This window comes from Pecten maximus, chromosome 12, assembly GCF_902652985.1.
Source record: "Pecten maximus chromosome 12, xPecMax1.1, whole genome shotgun sequence".
Taxonomy (NCBI): Eukaryota; Metazoa; Mollusca; class Bivalvia; order Pectinida; family Pectinidae; genus Pecten; species Pecten maximus.
In genome coordinates, this window is record NC_047026.1 from 3,192,768 (window position 1) to 3,211,141 (window position 18,374).

General features: G+C 36.8%; 2 protein-coding genes across 9 annotated transcripts in view; one reads left to right on the forward strand and one right to left on the reverse strand.

Moving 5' to 3' along the window:
- Positions 1–8,181, forward strand: part of LOC117340012 (dysferlin-like) — a 91,207-nt gene extending 83,026 nt beyond the window's left edge. For all 8 annotated transcript variants that reach the window (XM_033901755.1, XM_033901761.1, XM_033901762.1 and 5 more), the window contains 6 exons: positions 185–419; positions 682–781; positions 2,542–2,726; positions 3,224–3,333; positions 3,774–3,921; positions 4,965–8,181. In XM_033901755.1, the coding sequence (XP_033757646.1) occupies positions 185–419; positions 682–781; positions 2,542–2,726; positions 3,224–3,333; positions 3,774–3,921; positions 4,965–4,997 (811 nt within the window). In that variant the 3' untranslated portion in view covers positions 4,998–8,181. The remainder of the gene's footprint in view (positions 1–184; positions 420–681; positions 782–2,541; positions 2,727–3,223; positions 3,334–3,773; positions 3,922–4,964) is intronic.
- LOC117340014 (probable E3 ubiquitin-protein ligase TRIM8) lies at positions 6,782–18,090 on the reverse strand. The gene is made up of 2 exons (XM_033901764.1): positions 17,985–18,090; positions 6,782–11,230 (listed from the first exon to the last, which is right to left on the reverse strand). Exon 2 carries the CDS (start codon positions 11,206–11,208, stop codon positions 9,208–9,210), a length of 2,001 nt encoding a protein of 666 aa, XP_033757655.1. The 5' UTR covers positions 11,209–11,230; positions 17,985–18,090; the 3' UTR covers positions 6,782–9,207.
- Positions 18,091–18,374: the final 284 nt, after the last annotated feature.

Below are 18,374 nucleotides of genomic sequence, written 5' to 3' on the forward strand. Positions count from 1 at the left end.
AATTGTTTTATAATTATTATAGTTTAATCCATTAACACATTGGCAGCAAGCAAACTTTGACCTTTGTTAACCTTTGAACCAAAGTATTTTGAAGTTGACCATTGTAATGAGAAGGCTTTTAAGTGTTTAAATGCTAACAAAAAGATTCATGTATTTTGACCTTTGAAACAATCTATGTTGTCAGGTTTGTGCTGCGTTGTATCGTATGGAACACCGTCGATGTCGTACTGGATGAAGAATCTATCACAGGCGAACAGATGAGTGATATCTACGTTAAGGGATGGATCTCTGGTATTGACGAGAAACAGGAGACCGATGTGCACTACCGATCCCTGGATGGCGAAGGAAACTTCAACTGGCGATTCATCTTCCCCTTTGAATATTTGCCAGCTGAACAAGCGATGGTTGTGAAGAAGAAGGTGAGTGTCAAGATAAACAAAATTTTACTCTAATCATTAATCTCTGTGATTCTTGCCTTAAGATCCCTAAGTTACATTACCAAATTAACATATTGCAGTTTAAACCATTGTGGTGTGTTAGCTTTTGCTGTTTCATTGGGTGAAATTCAATGTGGATATAAGTTAGTACTGCAAATAGGGATTGAACGGTGTTTTTATTGCATTTACGGTGGTATGAACGCAATGGGATACAGACATATTCTATAAACTGTTTTGTCCGTAGGAACATTTCTGGAGCTTGGACGAGACTGAGCAGCGCCTGCCTCCAAATCTCGTCATGCAGATCTGGGACAATGATAAGTTCTCCATGGATGACTTCCTAGGTACATAATCATCCTTACGCCTTCTGTGTACTTGTGCAAATTTTTTTCTATAGATTAGTCGCTGCCATAACTGAGCATTTTGGACATTTTGGATTTTGTTTTCCATATTGTTCACCACATATAACTTGCCTCTTCTACCATCATGTCATAAACATCATCAGAGACAGGTAATACTATTGTGACGTCATTTCTGATGTCATGAACAACGTGATGTCACACCAGAGTGTTGGGCCGTCAATGGCATAGAATATAGAACTTGTTTGAGAGTTTTTCTTACTTGATTTATGTGATAAATAGAATCTCAAACTTGTGTCATAATATTCAGTTATGGAATTTATTAAACTTGAAACTCACATTACACGAATTAGTGATCCAACACTACAATAAACAATTATATCCAAACTTGGGTCACTACTTTGAACCACTTAGATTTCGTGAGTACTATATTTCGTGAACTTACATCTTCACTCATATTAAAATTTTGTGAATACATGATTTTGCGAACACTTAACTATTAGAGTCTAGGACTCTGCAAGACTACTATACCGGTAATTGAGACCTTGACCACCATGAAAAGGTGTTATTTTTGTACAAATAATCACAAAGGATTTTAATTTGTGATTGACTCCTTGAGAATGAAAATAAATCTTATGGGAAATATAAGTGATTCACAGTATTGAGGTGAATCAGTCTGTTAGTTAAAAAGATTTAATGCTAAATCTCAATATTTACCTCAGAGAATCAATACTAAATCTCAATATTTACCTCAGAGAATCAATGCTAAATCTCAATATTTACCTCAGAGAATCAATGCTAAATCTCAATATTTACCTCACAGAATCAATCCTTAATCTCAATATTTACCTCAGAGAATCAATGCTAAATCTCAATATTTACCTCAGAGAATTAATGCTAAATCTCAATATTTACCTCAGAATCAATGCTAAATCTCAATATTTACCTCAGAGAATCAATGCTAAATCTCAATATTTACCTCAGAATCAATGCTAAATCTCAATATTTACCTCAGAGAATCAATGCTAAATCTCAATATTTACCTCAGAGAATCAATGCTAAATCTCAATATTTACCTCAGAGAATCAATGCTAAAGCTCAATATTTACCTCAGAGAATCAATGCTAAATCTCAATATTTACCTCAGAGAATCAATGCTAAATCTCAATATTTACCTCAGAATCAATGCTAAATCTCAATATTTACCTCGGAGAATCAATGCTAAATCTTAATATTTACCTCACAGAATCAATCCTTAATCTCAATATTTAAATCTCATTATTTACCTCAGAATCCATGCTAAATCTCAATATTTACCTTGGAGAATCAATGCTAAATCTCAATATTTACCTCAGAATCAATGCTAAATCTCAATATTTACCTCAGAGAATCAATGCTAAATCTCAATATTTACCTCGGAGAATCAATGCTAAATCTTAATATTTACCTCACAGAATCAATCCTTAATCTCAATATTTAAATCTCAATATTTACCTCAGAATCAATGCTAAATCTCAATATTTACCTCGGAGAATCAATGCTAAATCTCAATATTTACCTCAGAGAATCAATACTAAACCTCAATATTTACCTCAGAGAATCAATACTAAACCTCAATATTTACCTCGGAGAATCAATGCTAAATCTCAATATTTACCTCAGAATCAATGCTAAATCTCAATATTTACCTCAGAGAATCTTTTTCTCTAGTACAAATTGCGCTCATTTTCATCTTTTGATAACAGGGACGCTATCGCTAAATTTGAGTGCCTTGCCAAAACCAGCCAAGAAAGCATCAGATTGTACCCTGAGTCAGCTGCCAGACTTGCAGACAGGACATGAAGTCAAACTTGTCTCTCTGTTTGAGCAGAAGAGACTCAAAGGATTCTGGCCCTGCTTCAACGACGAGACTGGAGAACGTGTTCTAACGGTATTAATCATAGTACAAACTAAAATATGGCTATAATTGTTACTGTCTTCTCAGGTGACCCCTCAACAGCATCTTGTTAAAATTGGAAGATGTGTTTTTATCTCATATTATGATAGCATATTTTTGTGTGGTACTTTAGAAAGATTAAGATTTTCTATTAATTAGGAAGTAAGATTTTCCTCTTTTCAATTGAATTTTGACAGTATATTTATATAATTTCATTCAATACTAGATTTTCTCATTATATTGGAATTTCTTTTTTTGAAGGGAAAATAGAATTATATCAGCATATTAGTATATTCTAAGATTGAGATATCTTCTCATTTAATAAGAACTCAAATTAACACAGCATATTTAGACTAGGTTAAGATTTAGATATTTTATCTTAGATACAAATGACATTTTCTGTTCAAAAATGAAATTGTGTCAGCATTCTAGGCTTTTAATTATGTGTTCTTGTGGGTATGTTGTAAATTGGGATTGTATATACTTTCTAGGGTAAGATTGAGATGGAGTTGGAATTAGTGTCATTAGAGGAGGCTGACGAGCGCCCTGCAGGACAGGGACAGGAAGAACCAAATATGAATCCCCATCTGGACCCTCCCAAGTAAGTACAGTACAATCATTAACCCCCATCTGGACCCTCCCAAATAAGTACAATCGTAAACCCCCATCTGGACCCTCCCAAGTAAGTACAATCGTAAACCCCCATCTGAACCCTCCCAAGTAAGTACAATGGTAAACCCCCATCTAGACCCTCCCAAGTAAGTACAATGGTAAATCCCCATCTGGACCCTCCCAAGTACAATCGTAAACCCCCATATGGACCCTCCCAAGTAAGTACTGATTGAGTACCCCAATCTAAACCCCTATCTGGACCCCCCGTAGTAAGTCCTGCACCTTTAACATGAACTTTGAAGAAGGCTGCTGATGAAATTTGACATTGTCATTTTCTTTTGCCATATTTATTGTACAAGAAATAAATAATTCAAAGATATTTGAAGATACCTAACTTCAGTCTTGATGACATGACATTTTCTGTTTCAGACGACCAGAGACATCCTTCCTGTGGTTCACATCTCCGTGGAAGACGTTCAAGTTCATCATCTGGCGTAGATACAAATGGTGGTTCATTGGATTCCTTATCCTGCTCCTCCTCATCATTCTCATCGCTCTTTTCATCTACTCCTTCCCGGTAATTTTTTTTATAGAAATCTGTGTTTTGTACTTGAACACATTTGATATAAAGAATAAATTTTTCCTGTGCGGTCAGCCATTAAGGCTTATCGGTGTTAAATCTAGCTTCATTTACATTTTCTTATACAGATCCCATTAATATTTGCTAATCATATGTGAATGGAATTAATCCAGATATTTCAATACATGAGAAAACGTCTCACGTCATTGCCGCGGTGGCCGAGTGGTTAAGGTGTCCCGACACTTTATCACTAGCCCTCCACCTCTGGGTTGCGAGTTTGAAACCTACGTGGGGCAGTTGCCAGGTACTGACCGTAGGCCGGTGGTTTTTCTCCGGGTATTCTGGCTTTTCTCCACCTCCAAAACCTGGCACGTCCTTAAATGACCCTGGCTGTTAATAGGACGTTAAACAAAAACAAACCAAACAAACCAAAATCATTGCAATCACCTTTTGTCGGTCTGTGTCTTTAATACATTTTCTATTTGTAAACATTTACATTTTCAACTTCTGCTCTGAAAAAAACCTGAATCAATTTCAGTTAAAAGTTTGCAGGAACCTTCCATGGCCAAAGTTCAAACAAAATTGGGAATCATAAGGTTCCCACGCCCCAGGAGACTGAGACCGGACCAAAAGGGATCATATTGACTAAAATTTTTAAAAATCTTCTCATGACCCATAATTGGTAGAACCAAATACCCTTTATAAATGAACCCTTTATAAATGAAAGTGTCTTGTCGTGCTTTAGCTAAATTGTGAAGCTCATGACCCTATGTTCTCCAATTTCCCCACCAGGGAGGGGGTAAAAGATAGTGTATATACTAGTAAATTGGTATTTGTGAGATTCAGTTGTTGATTTGAAATTTAGAAATAATTAATTTCATTGTGGGTAGAATTATCATTATGGGATGGCAGTGTGATGGTATGCAGGAAAATGCCGGTATCTAAAGAAAGCTTCAAACTGATGCAAATGCATAATATTTATAGATAGTTTTGTATAGACGGAGTTTCAAGACGTATGATTATTCTATTCTGTTTTACAGGGTGCTTTCAACAACTGGATTCTTGGGAACTGAACACTCACATGAACACTGTGTTTTATTGATCAACGATTTAGGAACAATACATGGTTTTATAGAACAACGATATAAGATACGAAGGCACCTGTTCAATGTGTAACTGATCAATGTTGGATTGGAGCCTATTTAGTTAGTTCAGGATTCACAATGGATGATTTTCCACAGTGAGTCTGCAACGTCGAAGATTTACTTGGTTTTCAAACTAAAGTGACAATTTAAGAAAGGACTGCTGTGTGTTTATGTGATAGAAGTCGATACAAGCAGACGTATGTTTGTTTTCTTCCGATATACATTTGAATTACATACTCATTGAATGATCATAATTCTTGTACTAATACAAAATCATAGAAATGTGTTACTAGATTTTTTCAAACTTTCAAAACCTTCCTGTTTCAATTAAGCAAAAGGTTTTTGAATGTCTATATACCCTCAAATTACAAGTAGATACAAATTCAATATAATTTTTATTGATTAACTTTTAAATTTGATACAGATTCATTATATTTGCTTGAGATTCTGACAGTTTGTACCTTCACTCCCCCTTTTTCATTATTGGACTGTTCCACATCTGTTTTGAATGGTACCATTATTGCTATAAGGAAGGAAAGCAATGTGTATAGATGTGAAATGTACGAAATATAAGAGAGGGTGAATCTGTTACCGGTTGTCTTGTTGGAATGATATCATACAATATTTTGTAGAATGTTAATTCTTTAATTGTTATATGCCACTATATTTAAGGAGTTATCCTACTGAAGCAAAGATGATATCCTAAAGATGAGGTCTATATTGTTCCACAGAATATAATGAAATTATGATCAAATGTTCATCTTGGGATGGATGTATACTTATTCATCAAATATTCTCTTTCCGTTCAGTTAATATTAGTTTTTAGATTAGTTAACCTGCCTCTACAATTAACAATATCTTATTATCTCACCTGATATTATGTTCTGTCTGGTTTGAGATGTCGTTATATTTATCACTTCGTTGACATCTGTGAAGATTTACCCAGGAGATATAGATTCCTGAGAAATCGAGATATTGATATTTTGTTGAACCAGTTAGGAAAAGACTGATTAATATATACTTCCTTGCCACAAACATAGATATGATATTTCTACCTTGCCTGCTGTACTTTAATCTGCTGATGCATGGTCAGACCAAAATGATCTGATAATGTTTTTATGTGATAAATGGATGGTCACTCTCTGATAACGTTCTCACGTGATAGACCTGTAATCGGTATGGTAAGTCAACATGACCGGTCATCGTGGTGTTGCTATACATCCAGGCAAAGTTATAATTTGTACAAAAAGATATTATGCTTTCTGTTTAAATTTTTAGTATATATTTTCATTAAAATCATTCTTAAAATCATTGTGTAGAAATTAGAATTCAACAGAAAAAAAATCAAACTTTGATATAGTCAAAAGGAAATGATTTTGAAATCAACTTTTGTTTTACTTTTGGACAGAATATAAGGTAAAATGAAGCTAAAACCTACATTATTTAATGGCTTTTATTCTATTTTTATAACAAATGTACATTTCAATTTGATCATGTAACGACATGACGTTGCGTGCCTTTTTATAACCGTCTTGTACATACTTGTCCAGCAGTTAGTGACTAAACCAGCACTAGCTGGAACCAACAGACCACGACTGCTTTGAAAAGACAGGGGGAAACATATTGACAGATATACGGAGAAAATTTCAAGTATTTTCAAAACAAAAAACGCCATGTTATGTGTCAAGGTTTTGTGGAAAAATAGATTTGTCATTGTTTTAGAACCTGACTCTTTCGACCATTCTCATGAAAAAAAAAGAAAGACCAGAAACTACCATGGAGGAACACACCGACGGACATTGATTGACAGACGAAAGACGGACAAAGACTTTTGAGGACATGTACATATAGTTTCTTGTAGAATTATGTTGTTAGATACAAGAAAATGTTACCCCTTCATCATGGCCTTAATCACCTTCTCAATGGACGACCAGTTTTGTTAAGAGCTTTACTCGTCCTTCACAACCACATGTCCCCGTATTTTAAAGCTTTATCAACTTAATAGAAGCTTGACGCAAATAATTTACAATGTTTTTTCAAAAGTTGTAATCTAATTCACAACAAATATTTTTGTGTGTGCTGTATCCAATTTATTATCAAAAATTATTAAAAATGTAAAATGTTTAGAAACTCATTACAATGAACAACATGATCTGTACAAGTGTGAAAATGCTACGGAGAAGTTATCAAATATTCTTAAACTAAGATGGATTATTTCACTCTGGAGTTTGTCAGAGTGGAACCTCTTGTTGAGTACACAAAATAATGAATTTTATTGATGACTATTTGTTTATTGTATTTAGAATGTGTTTATCAGTTCTGACGTAACATTGTCTGTATTCGACAATATTTCTGATTCCTCTTGATGTATGTCCATAGTTGTTTCTATTATAACATTGTAAGTGTCCCTCTCATCATGCTATATAAATAATACCGCTATGATCATATCTGATTATTCCACCATCAGTAAAATAGCCTAATACGTAAAATGTCGGGCTGAAATACATCAGGTAAATGTTGGTGTTAAATGTTAACGTTATGTTTCGACTTTAGAGAAAATATGTTCATCTTGCTAATGAATATCTTTAATATGTGGTTTAGAAGCTTTTTGACACTTCTGGAATACGATATCAGAATCATTAAAATAAGGACACACTGATAATATCCCTAATTATTATTAAAGGTCACCACTTCTGTAGTGAAGATGGCGTTAGCTGGAACATACTTATTTACCGCATACAGAGAGCGACCCCTACAGTATACACTAATCATCACTATATACTGAGCGCCCTCTACAGTATACAATAACCACTCACTAAGCGCCCCCTACAGACTACAGTCACCACACATTGAGCGCCCTCTTCCGTTTTCATGTTTTTCACGCAGCTGAAGACAAATATTTAACAATACAGCTACAATTCTGCAATTATGATACATCATTTGATTTTCACTATTTTCTCCCAGGAAATGACGTGAATCGTGGAGACGGTAGAACATCGTCCACATATTGACAGCTGGTGATATTACAGGTGTTGGGATATTAACTTTTCTACACTTTATATACCCGTGTTAGACATTATATATTTATTAATAATAAACTCCTTTTACAGCATCTTGTCTCTGCCTTTGTATGTGTTAAGTAATACACCCAGCCGGGGTCAAGTATATCAAGGCATGTCCTCTAGAAAATGAGGTCTAAAGAATACTTTCCGGGCTTGATATATACATGAAGTGTTTGAATTTTTTTTCGAAATATTGATATGATATTTGTTTGTATTTGTAATGTTTATACATTTCTTTAAATTGATATTGGTTTTCAGAATTTTCACATTCTGATCTAAATTTAGGATAAATGGATTGCTGAATGTATTGTGACCGAGCGATAAGACAAGGTTCTACAGTAGGAGGCTAAGTAGCACAGCAGTAAGGTATATAACACATTTAAACAATTCTAGTCCAACGTTTTCAATTTGTAGATAATACAGCACAAGATGAAATGTGATACACATTTAGAATAACAAGGACAGTTCTGGGTTTAAGAGGAAAAGCGAAGAATGCGAAGGAATAGACCTTTGACAGTGAACGTTCTAATCACTAGCTGTCAGAATTTATAATTTAGGATGTTGACGGAGGTGTGTATTATGGTACATAATGAGTCAGATACGACCAGCATGTTTAATAGTTCTGCAACATCATTCACGAAGACTCATGAAGTCAATGGCGTCATCTTTATCCATGATTCAACCACTGTTTTGCTATATTCTGAATTCCGGATTCTGTCTCGGTTATGAGTGATAACGTTAACGCTAATATTTGTTCATATATCTAGACCATATCCTGGTCACGGCACCACTGAGTATAGAGAAATAAAGCACAAATATGTAATATCAGCTGGCAGATATTCAGTAAATGTTTAACGTCTGTGCATATATTCAACCGAAATACGTGTTGGGAATCTAAATCAAACATCACAATGATTATTTCCTGGTCATCAGAATTACTGTCGATGGAGTCTACAATAACACGATATAAAATTGATATTGCTTCATGCTCTACAATATGATCCCTGCTCTCAATGCGTGTACTGAATGTCACATAACATTTGAGCAGGAAATCGCTCGTAGACCTACAGTCATAGTTACTGATCAGTAAAGTTCAAACACGCGTACTTCATTCCTTTTCTGTCGTGATTCATTTGTAACCACAAATTTGTTCCACACACAGATATCGCCCTTGGTGTGTCTACACCGTCTGATGACGTCAGCAGTTCTCTGACGTTTGTACCGTCACATGACATCTGTATCACGTTAGTGGATGCCTGCCCACACACGTACACATTACCGTCAATATCGACGTCTAATCCCAGTGCTCCTTTCAACAAACCGACCTTAGTCATTTCTGAACGTGTACCACCTGAAAGTCTGTAAACAGCTACATCGCCATTTGTGGATGTGTTTTGGCTGCCATATATGTGTCGGGTGTCTGGATCATACGCAAGATGGAGGCAGTTAACAACGGAACAGTTAATAGATTCCGAGTCCCCATTCTGTTGTACACGGTACAGTTGATTCACAGAGCTCACCACAAACTCATCACCTGTATATGTTACAGCTCTAGGTTGTATACCATTTGACATCTTTATCTCTGACGTCAAAGTTAATTTTGATGACTCAATCCTGAAGACACGTATAACAGGAATAGTGTAATTACCGACCGCTACTGTGTGATCGTCGATACGACACATGTCATATGGCCTACCTTCAACTTTGACTTCATCCTCAAATTTGCCGGCAGCTGTAAACAGCTTGATTTTGTTGTTACTATAATCTCCGAGAACAATATGATCGTCCGATAAATAAACAACACCAAATGAAGTGCAATCTTTTCTATCTGATGTACACTTAATGCTAAACTTGCATACCTCTTTTACATCACATTCCGACAAGGGTCGCGCACTACGTATTCCGTCTGGTAGCGGTTCTATATGTTTCACTACTGTGATGTTTCCCAATGACAGTGGAATATCTTCATCCAACCTGAGAAGACTCGGATCTACGACATGCTTGATCCTGATAGAGGAGAATGACATCCTTATTTCCGTGATCAGGTTCTGGCAGGATTCCATTTCCGCCTGGCCTCTCTGATACATCAGTATTGTGTTTACGCTATCATTCCTCTGAACTGCTGTCTCGGAGCTTTCTACTGTGTTCTCAATGGATGACATCAGACGTTCACATTTCTGAATAGACAAGTCCAGATTTTCCTTTTCTTGTTTATAAGACGATACCAGTTTGTCTGTGATGTCCTTCTGCATGGCGTCAAGACGTAGGTCGACCTGTTTTCGTAAATCTGTTATACCATCAAATCCAGAATTTTGATCTTCTAGGAGGATTTGAAGTTTCTCGCCAAATGTTTTGACGAGCAACTTGATATCCTCCATTGTCTTCTGTAGTGATTCTTTTCGATCCTCCAGTCGTGACTCCGTCTTCAGTTTGTCACAGTATTCCTGTGTCGTTGTCACTACGTCACATCGTCTGTGGTCTATGGTGATACATCTACTACAGCCAAGTATCTGATGATCCTCACAATAATAACACATCTTCTTCGTGTGTTTTTCACATCGGATCTGTTCTGTTACTTGTCTCGGAGTAATTCCTTTCTTCCCTTTTACGTCCATTGTTTCACATCCTTCGTGAATCAAATCGTGATAATCGACTTTACATGTTGTACAGAACAAGACGTTACAAGTTTTACACCAGATCGTGGCTGGAGTCCCAGGTTTCCCTTTCTTCTCACAAGGTTTACAGAACATCGGCTCAAGTGCTGTGGGCTTTACCAGATCTTTTACTATTACATTGGCTGGGAATTGTTGAGCCCATTTCTCCTTGTCCTCCGACGGGTTGACAGGCTGTGTCATCTTCCTACACACAGGACAAGGGAAGGCAGTCGCCGACGCCATCTTTCCCGACAGGTCTTTGGTGATGAAGGTGGACAGACATTCCTGACAGAAGGAATGAAGACACGGGAGGGACTTTGGTTCGTGCAGCTGCTCCAGACAAATTGGACAATCTAACAGTCGGGCTTCCCTTGGAGGTGCGGGACTGTCGGGTACTTCGTGAGAGGTTCCACCTTCAGCCATTACGTTTAAAAGGCGATGGTTTCTGTCAATATACGAGGAGAGACAGTCAATAAAATCGAAACTTAATGTAATCTAAATGAATTATAACTAACTGTTTATAACAACTTCATATACATCTTGAAGTGAGCAAGTACATACAAATTATTGTGATCAGGTGCACATATGGTTTACAATGATCAGGTATGAGTACGGATTAGAGTGATCAGGTATACAAACGGATTATAGTAATCAGGTATTAATACGGATTATAGTGATAAGGTACACATACGGATTAAAGTGATCCGGTACATGTACGGGTTATACTGATCAGGTAAAATATACGGGATATATTGATCAGGTTTACATACGGATTATAATGAATAGCTACACATACAGATTATAGTGATCAGGTACACATACGGATTGTAGTGATCAGGAAGATATACGGATTATTGTGATCAGGTGCATATTTAAATTATTTTGATCAGGTACAAATACGGATGATAGTGATCAGGTGCATATTCTGATTATTGTGATTAGGTACATATACGGATTATAAAGATCAGGAATACAAAATGATCAAGTACACATACAGATTATATCGATAAGGTATACATACAGATTATAGTGATCAGGTATATGTTCAGATTATACTCAACTAAGTACACATACGGATTATTGCGTTTAGTCACATATGCTGATTATAGTAACCAGTTGCTTATATAGAAGCTACACTATGTACATTCATATTAACATCCAATTCCATTGTAGGGAAATAGAATACATCCATATTACCAAACGATTTCAAGAACCACTAAATAATTGATTTATTCTGTACACATTGCTGACAATTAAGTAAAGAATGAAGTGTAGTAAGGGACGATAACTCATTATCGTTCCTTACGGAACGTAATGATAGTATGAGCTAATTCGCCTATTTTGCCGGCTATTGTAGCGATTTGGGAGCGGAAAAAATGGCACATACAATTTTGATGGTCTTTTGAACCATTGTAAAACTCGGCTCGATCTAGGTCTGGATGTATTTGGTATCCCTGTGGAAATTCGTATTTATGAGATATTTTGGGTCAAACATGCCAAAATCGTCACTTTGACCGGTAGCTTCTGTTTAACCGGTCCTTAAAAATCAGCGTTTCAATCCAAAAATCTGAAACTCCAAACATAACAAGAAGAGATAGTTCTGAAGAAAAAGAAAAGCGTATCTTTAGTTTTTCTATATCTTTCATAGAACGGCCACAATAGGGTTTTGAAAAAGGGTCGTATTTTATCGGGAGGTGGCGGATGTTACGTCACGAGTGTTACGTCACAAGAATGTGTGGAATGTAGTGTATTGAAGGACGGAACGTAAAGTACATGCGGCTAATGTTAACCTGAAGGTTGGCAACTACGCCACGAGCGAAACGGCACCCCATCTCACTTCAACCGGCTAAAAAACACATTTATTCAAACTGACACGGCGCACACTATATGCGACCGTCATCAGAAAACATTCATCTTTAACCTACCGTGCCACTCAATATGAATTGTTACATCCAAAACACAATAATCCGTGAAAACATCGCCGAATTCCTCGCTCAGAACGCCATTTCTCAAACGGCTCCCTGAGCCTGTCCAGATTCTTCATTTACATACGGGGTTCAAGGGTCATGCGATTATATGATCGTCAGTCGTCATGTGTACTTTTGGGGGTCATCTCCGCATGCATTTTGTCCGCAAAATGCTTCGGCTCGCTGAAGAGTTTCGTCTAAGTTACGATTATTTGAAGAGTTTCGTCGATGAACGATGATTTATAAATTATTTGTTATTTTGAACGTTTGATTACCATGCACCGTATATGACAGTACACAGCAGGCGCGGATCCAGGAATTGGAAAGGGGGGGGGGGGGGGGGGGGGGGGGGGGGGGGGGGGGTTCAGTAATTTAGTGGTAATGTGGTAATGGGAGCGCCATAGGCGGGAGCCGAATTTTTTTGGCGAGGGGTCTGGGGGCCAAAATTTCGGAACAAAATTTCGGAAAAATGAAATGATTAAATGATTATAGCAAATTTTGCAATCTTTCGAGAATAAGATTTTCGATAAGTGGAAGGGGGGGGGGGGGGGGGGGGGGGGGGGGGGGGGGAGGAGGGCATATATTGATTCACACAGAACGTCACTATCCTATCGTTTTCTAAATAATGAAATAATTGTCACAAAGGTAGAACAAAATGCTTATTTATTGATTAACTTTTGTCAGTTTACTGAAATCTGGACGAACAAAAAGAAAAGTGAATCACGAATAAGACTGTCATCAGGTTACTGGAACTATACATGTGTACCAACATTACTTACTTCAGACCTGTTCATTTATTTCTGCACATTTGACAAATATCATGTCGTCGTCAAATACGAAAATCATACTTCAGACCTACCAAACGATTTGTACGTTGTGATCTATGATCCATCATCAATTTATTTTCATTTCCCACAATGTTAGATTTAATGTTTGCTAGAAGTTCTTCGAGGAGTGTCCGCCGGTCCTCCCTCTGAAAAATAGCAGGTTAATGCAAAATCCTGCATTCTAGTGTATTTCACGATAGATTCATACCTGGTGTGTTTTATAAAAACAAGTATATGAGAGATGTTTTTAATGATTTGATATTGTTATTTCGCTGATTGATACGGGAATTCGTTTTTTAAGATACCCTTACTTTGACAATTTTAGGGGGGGGGGGGGGGGCTTTAAATCCACCAGTGACAATGTCAAAGAGTTTAACGCATTGTAAAATGTATTCTTTGTAATATTCAATTATCCATTTATTCCACTTTACATCGCTCGCATATATAAAATTTAAGTTATTGATGAATTACCTTATTAATTGAGTGTGTAAGCATCAAACGCTACACTAATAATAATCAAACTGGCTGAAGTGCTTACAGAATTATGAAAAGAGAATACTTGAGGGGGAAGTAGTGGTTATTTTGTGTCAACGCCAGACTTTTATAGTATTTTAGGGCTAACGCCAGAATACCCAGAACAACCTCTTATTCTTATCGATATTGTGTGTGGTATACATTTTTAACTAGTCATGTAGGGGTCAATTTTTTTAAGAATTGAAGATTGGCATAGCCCTAAATAGATGGCAAGTACAATAAAAAATCAAAATATCAAACAACTATCAGCTATTACCCCATCCAAATTTTAACTTCGAAAAATTTAATTTCAACTGATACTGCTTGTTCATGGTATACGTATAATGTCCCGGCCCTGTCTTGAACAAGTTATTGAGCACCGTTATATGCAATCTTTTTGATTGAAAACGAAGTTCAGCAACTACCGAAATGATGCAGTTGAAAAAAGGAAAGGACGATCTCATCACTGCATGGCATTAAAACATGCTATCTTATTAGTCCGTGATATCGCAAACGACGTCCTGTGCATGCACCTGTAAAATAAAGTATGCCGAGATGACCCCAAAAAGTGCACCTGGTGACAGTCGATTATATAATCGCATGACCCTTGAACCCCGTATGTAAATGAAGAATCTGGACAGGCTCAGGGAGCCGTTTGAGAAATGGCGTTCTGAGCGAGGAATTCGGCGATGTTTTCACGGATTATTGTGTTTTGGATGTAACAATTCATATTGAGTGGCACGGTAGGTTAAAGATGAATGTTTTCTGATGACGGTCGCATATAGTGTGCGCCGTGTCAGTTTGAATAAATGTGTTTTTTAGCCGGTTGAAGTGAGATGGGGTGCCGTTTCGCTCGTGGCGTAGTTGCCAACCTTCAGGTTAACAGATTACACATACCGCTGTCATATAAAAAAAAAATCGAAAGTGATATTTTCTATATGCAAGCGCCTGTGATTCAGACCACTTTCTAGAGCTAACTGAAAAGCGACTCTATACATTTTGATAAACTTTCCACACTTATAAGACTCGGTGTGATCTACATGTATGTCCAGGCATATCCCGTATATCTAGGAATAATCTAGTTATGGAGATATTTTGAGTACAAACACGCCAAAATCGACACTTTGACTGCTGGTTTCTGCACAACTCGGCCTAGAGAATTAACGCATAAAGCCATCTTATTGAAACTCCACACATCACAAGTACATGTAATTCCAAAGAAAACAGTATCTTTAGTTTTTCTATATCTATCAGAGAACGGTCACAATAGGGTTTTAAACATAGGTACTATGTACCGCGAGGTCACACATTTCGGAGAGTCTACTACATGTACGGACGTACGTCACGAGTGACGTTACTACGTCTGTTCTGCTTGTCTGATTGAACTTGTAGCGCTCGGTGAGCTGGTTGTATTTTGCTGTCACTGCCTATATTTCTTACAATTTTACAATATCAGAGAAAATACAAACGACACAATTCTCGGCACATTTTTTTTTTTTTTTTTTTAACATATTTTTCACAAATATCTCCATCCCAAAGACAGGATTAATCTTGTTTTGACATATATGGTACATTAAGTTCATCATGTCCGTGATGCAACAGTTTCCGCTAAGGGCACACGGGTACGTATAATCGAAAGACAGTAAGCCAGACATTTACACTGCACTGGGGAAGAATTCCCGCCTTTTTACACCCAGAATCCTACGTCATTCTTTTTTCAGTAACAGTGTGTATTTGTGATTTTCTAAATCTCAACACACTATTTATCCTCGTATGGTATATAAAGTACCCGTTTCATGTGTTATTTACTCGGGAAAACAGCTACAAACCAGGGAAACATATTCTCCACAGGGACTTGAATCAGGTAAAACACCGGCTGATTGGCCGATCGAGTTGCACCAGTCGTTAACACATTTTTGGATGTAGATTTGACCTCTAACCCTGACCCAGATGTAAATAATCTACACTTTGGATATAGATGAATATTGACAGCTATCTCCATAAAATATATCGAAGTTAATTGTGATCTCTGTCCCAATATCATGTTCAGACCAGAAGTGATGTTTAAGGTTGTGTGTACACTTGTGGAAGTTATTGTCAGTATGAACAACACATTAGGAGCCTTGATTTTGACATCATATGATATGCATGACATTATTTTTAACTTTGATGGTATATGTCACTATTTATCGATTAGAATACCGCGAGTACATCTGTTACTAAGATGAACTTAGGTTTGTTTGTTTGCTTGTTTTATCACCACGTGTATATATATTGCAATCAGGATCGTTTTGAGGCTGGGTCTCCTTATAGTAGTGGATGACTACAACGTATGCTTGGAAAGATGCCAATTGCTGTCTCAAAAAACTGAAGAATTGTGAAAATTATTACAGTGGTAACCCCCAAACCTTCAATTTCCTCGCGCCAGTATTAATATCTAAACGTAATTGAGAGTTTTAAATGTCGCGCGAATACATTAAGTGCAAGTGAGGATACAAATGTATTAAGTGAAAATGAGAAAATTAAGTGCAAATGAAGGTATTAATGCTAAAGGAAGGGAAATAAAGGTTTTGGGGGTTACCAGTGTTATAAGATAACCAATACTTTATTAAATCCCCCACTTAAAAAAAACTTGACACAGGTGTTCTTCAAGATTATGGGGTGTGCAACTGCATGACGCTTTATTTTCCGATCGGTCTACCAAGATGGCCGCCACAGACTTACTTGCCTCTGACTAGTGAAAATTTAGATATTGTTTGATTTCGATTACAATTGGTATTTGATATATAGGGGTATTAGGGGACTGCATATTCCATTGCATGGGTATCATTGCCATATCAAGGCTTCTGAATGGTCGAAGTTTAGATATTGGATTTGGATGCAAACTGGTAAATAGGGGAATTCGAATTCAACCACATGGGATTCATTGCCATAGGAACCACATGGGGGAATTCAGGTGGTAACATTTTAGATGCAAATTCAACCTCACGGGTTCTTTTGCCATAGAACCACGCTGAGGCTTCTTATTGGTCGAAATACTGACATTGAATTATTTAATGTAAACCATGACTCGTCCATGGAACCTCTGAACTCAAGACGGACATTTCTATATCATCTTCAGCATTTATTTTTATCTGTCTTTCGTGCTCAACCAGAGTTATCGTCCCTCACTTCACTTCATTCTTTCTGTGACACTCCTTTAGGTGTCACCCCACTAGTAACTTTAAAAAATAATTGCTTTATTTTCAAGCAAAACGAAAGTAAACAAAAGGAGATATAAATCATCTCCTACAGAAGGAATGGTATATTTATTTACGTATCTATACCATGTGGGAATTAATGGTGAGTGACCCTAGCCATGATAGCAGGACAGAATGTCAGCATACTGGGAAAAAACCACACTGCATTAGAGTACGTGACTTAATCATGTCTATTTCTTATAGAATGGGTAATCATTAGCCTTGGTTTCAGTACAAATTTGACATTTCAGTCAAGACAATAAGAGTGGTTAAGAAAGTAGGCCTTCGAGTACAGTAGTAAAGATCTGATCATCAGATTGTACATTGTACTTTCGATTTCCATACACTTAATACACAAACACATTTGTTGAAAAAAACATCACATTTATCCAAGATCCTTTGTATATATCCCTATTAAATGACCCGATCAAAAGCAGGTTTTAGTCTTATCCCTATGCTAATTTTCAGTTTCCATTCTATTGTTGTATCTTAATTGTTGATCAATTACCTTTAGCACACCCACCTAGAAATGTAGTTATTTACTTAAACCCAATGCAGGATTACCTAATAAGTAATAAAACGAGGTTTACAGAAATATAGAACTATAATATTATAGAACAAGTGTATAATTTGAGTTTATACTCGGCACTCACCGTAGCGCTCCACATGTATCCTACCTCTGATCCCGGTGTGTGGTAAACAAGGAAGTCGACATAGACACGACCCTGGGTGTATTGTATATCACGTGATCAGTAAAGGACATTCTGCTAAATATAGAACAGCTATTACGACACAAACACTGTATTTAGAATGTAATCAGTTGATATCTGGTACACATTTTGACTGCAGCACCAAAACTCGTCATCAATGAACAAAATGAATTTAATGTTCGTGTTCAGATTACCAAATACATTAGACAGTGAAACGTTATTATAGCATGTTTCATTCGATCTGTCCTGATGTACAATACCTGTTTAAAGGGAGGCAACCCAAATAAGTTTTGAGATTAGTTCGCGTGTACATTCTGTGTGAGAGATTTCAGA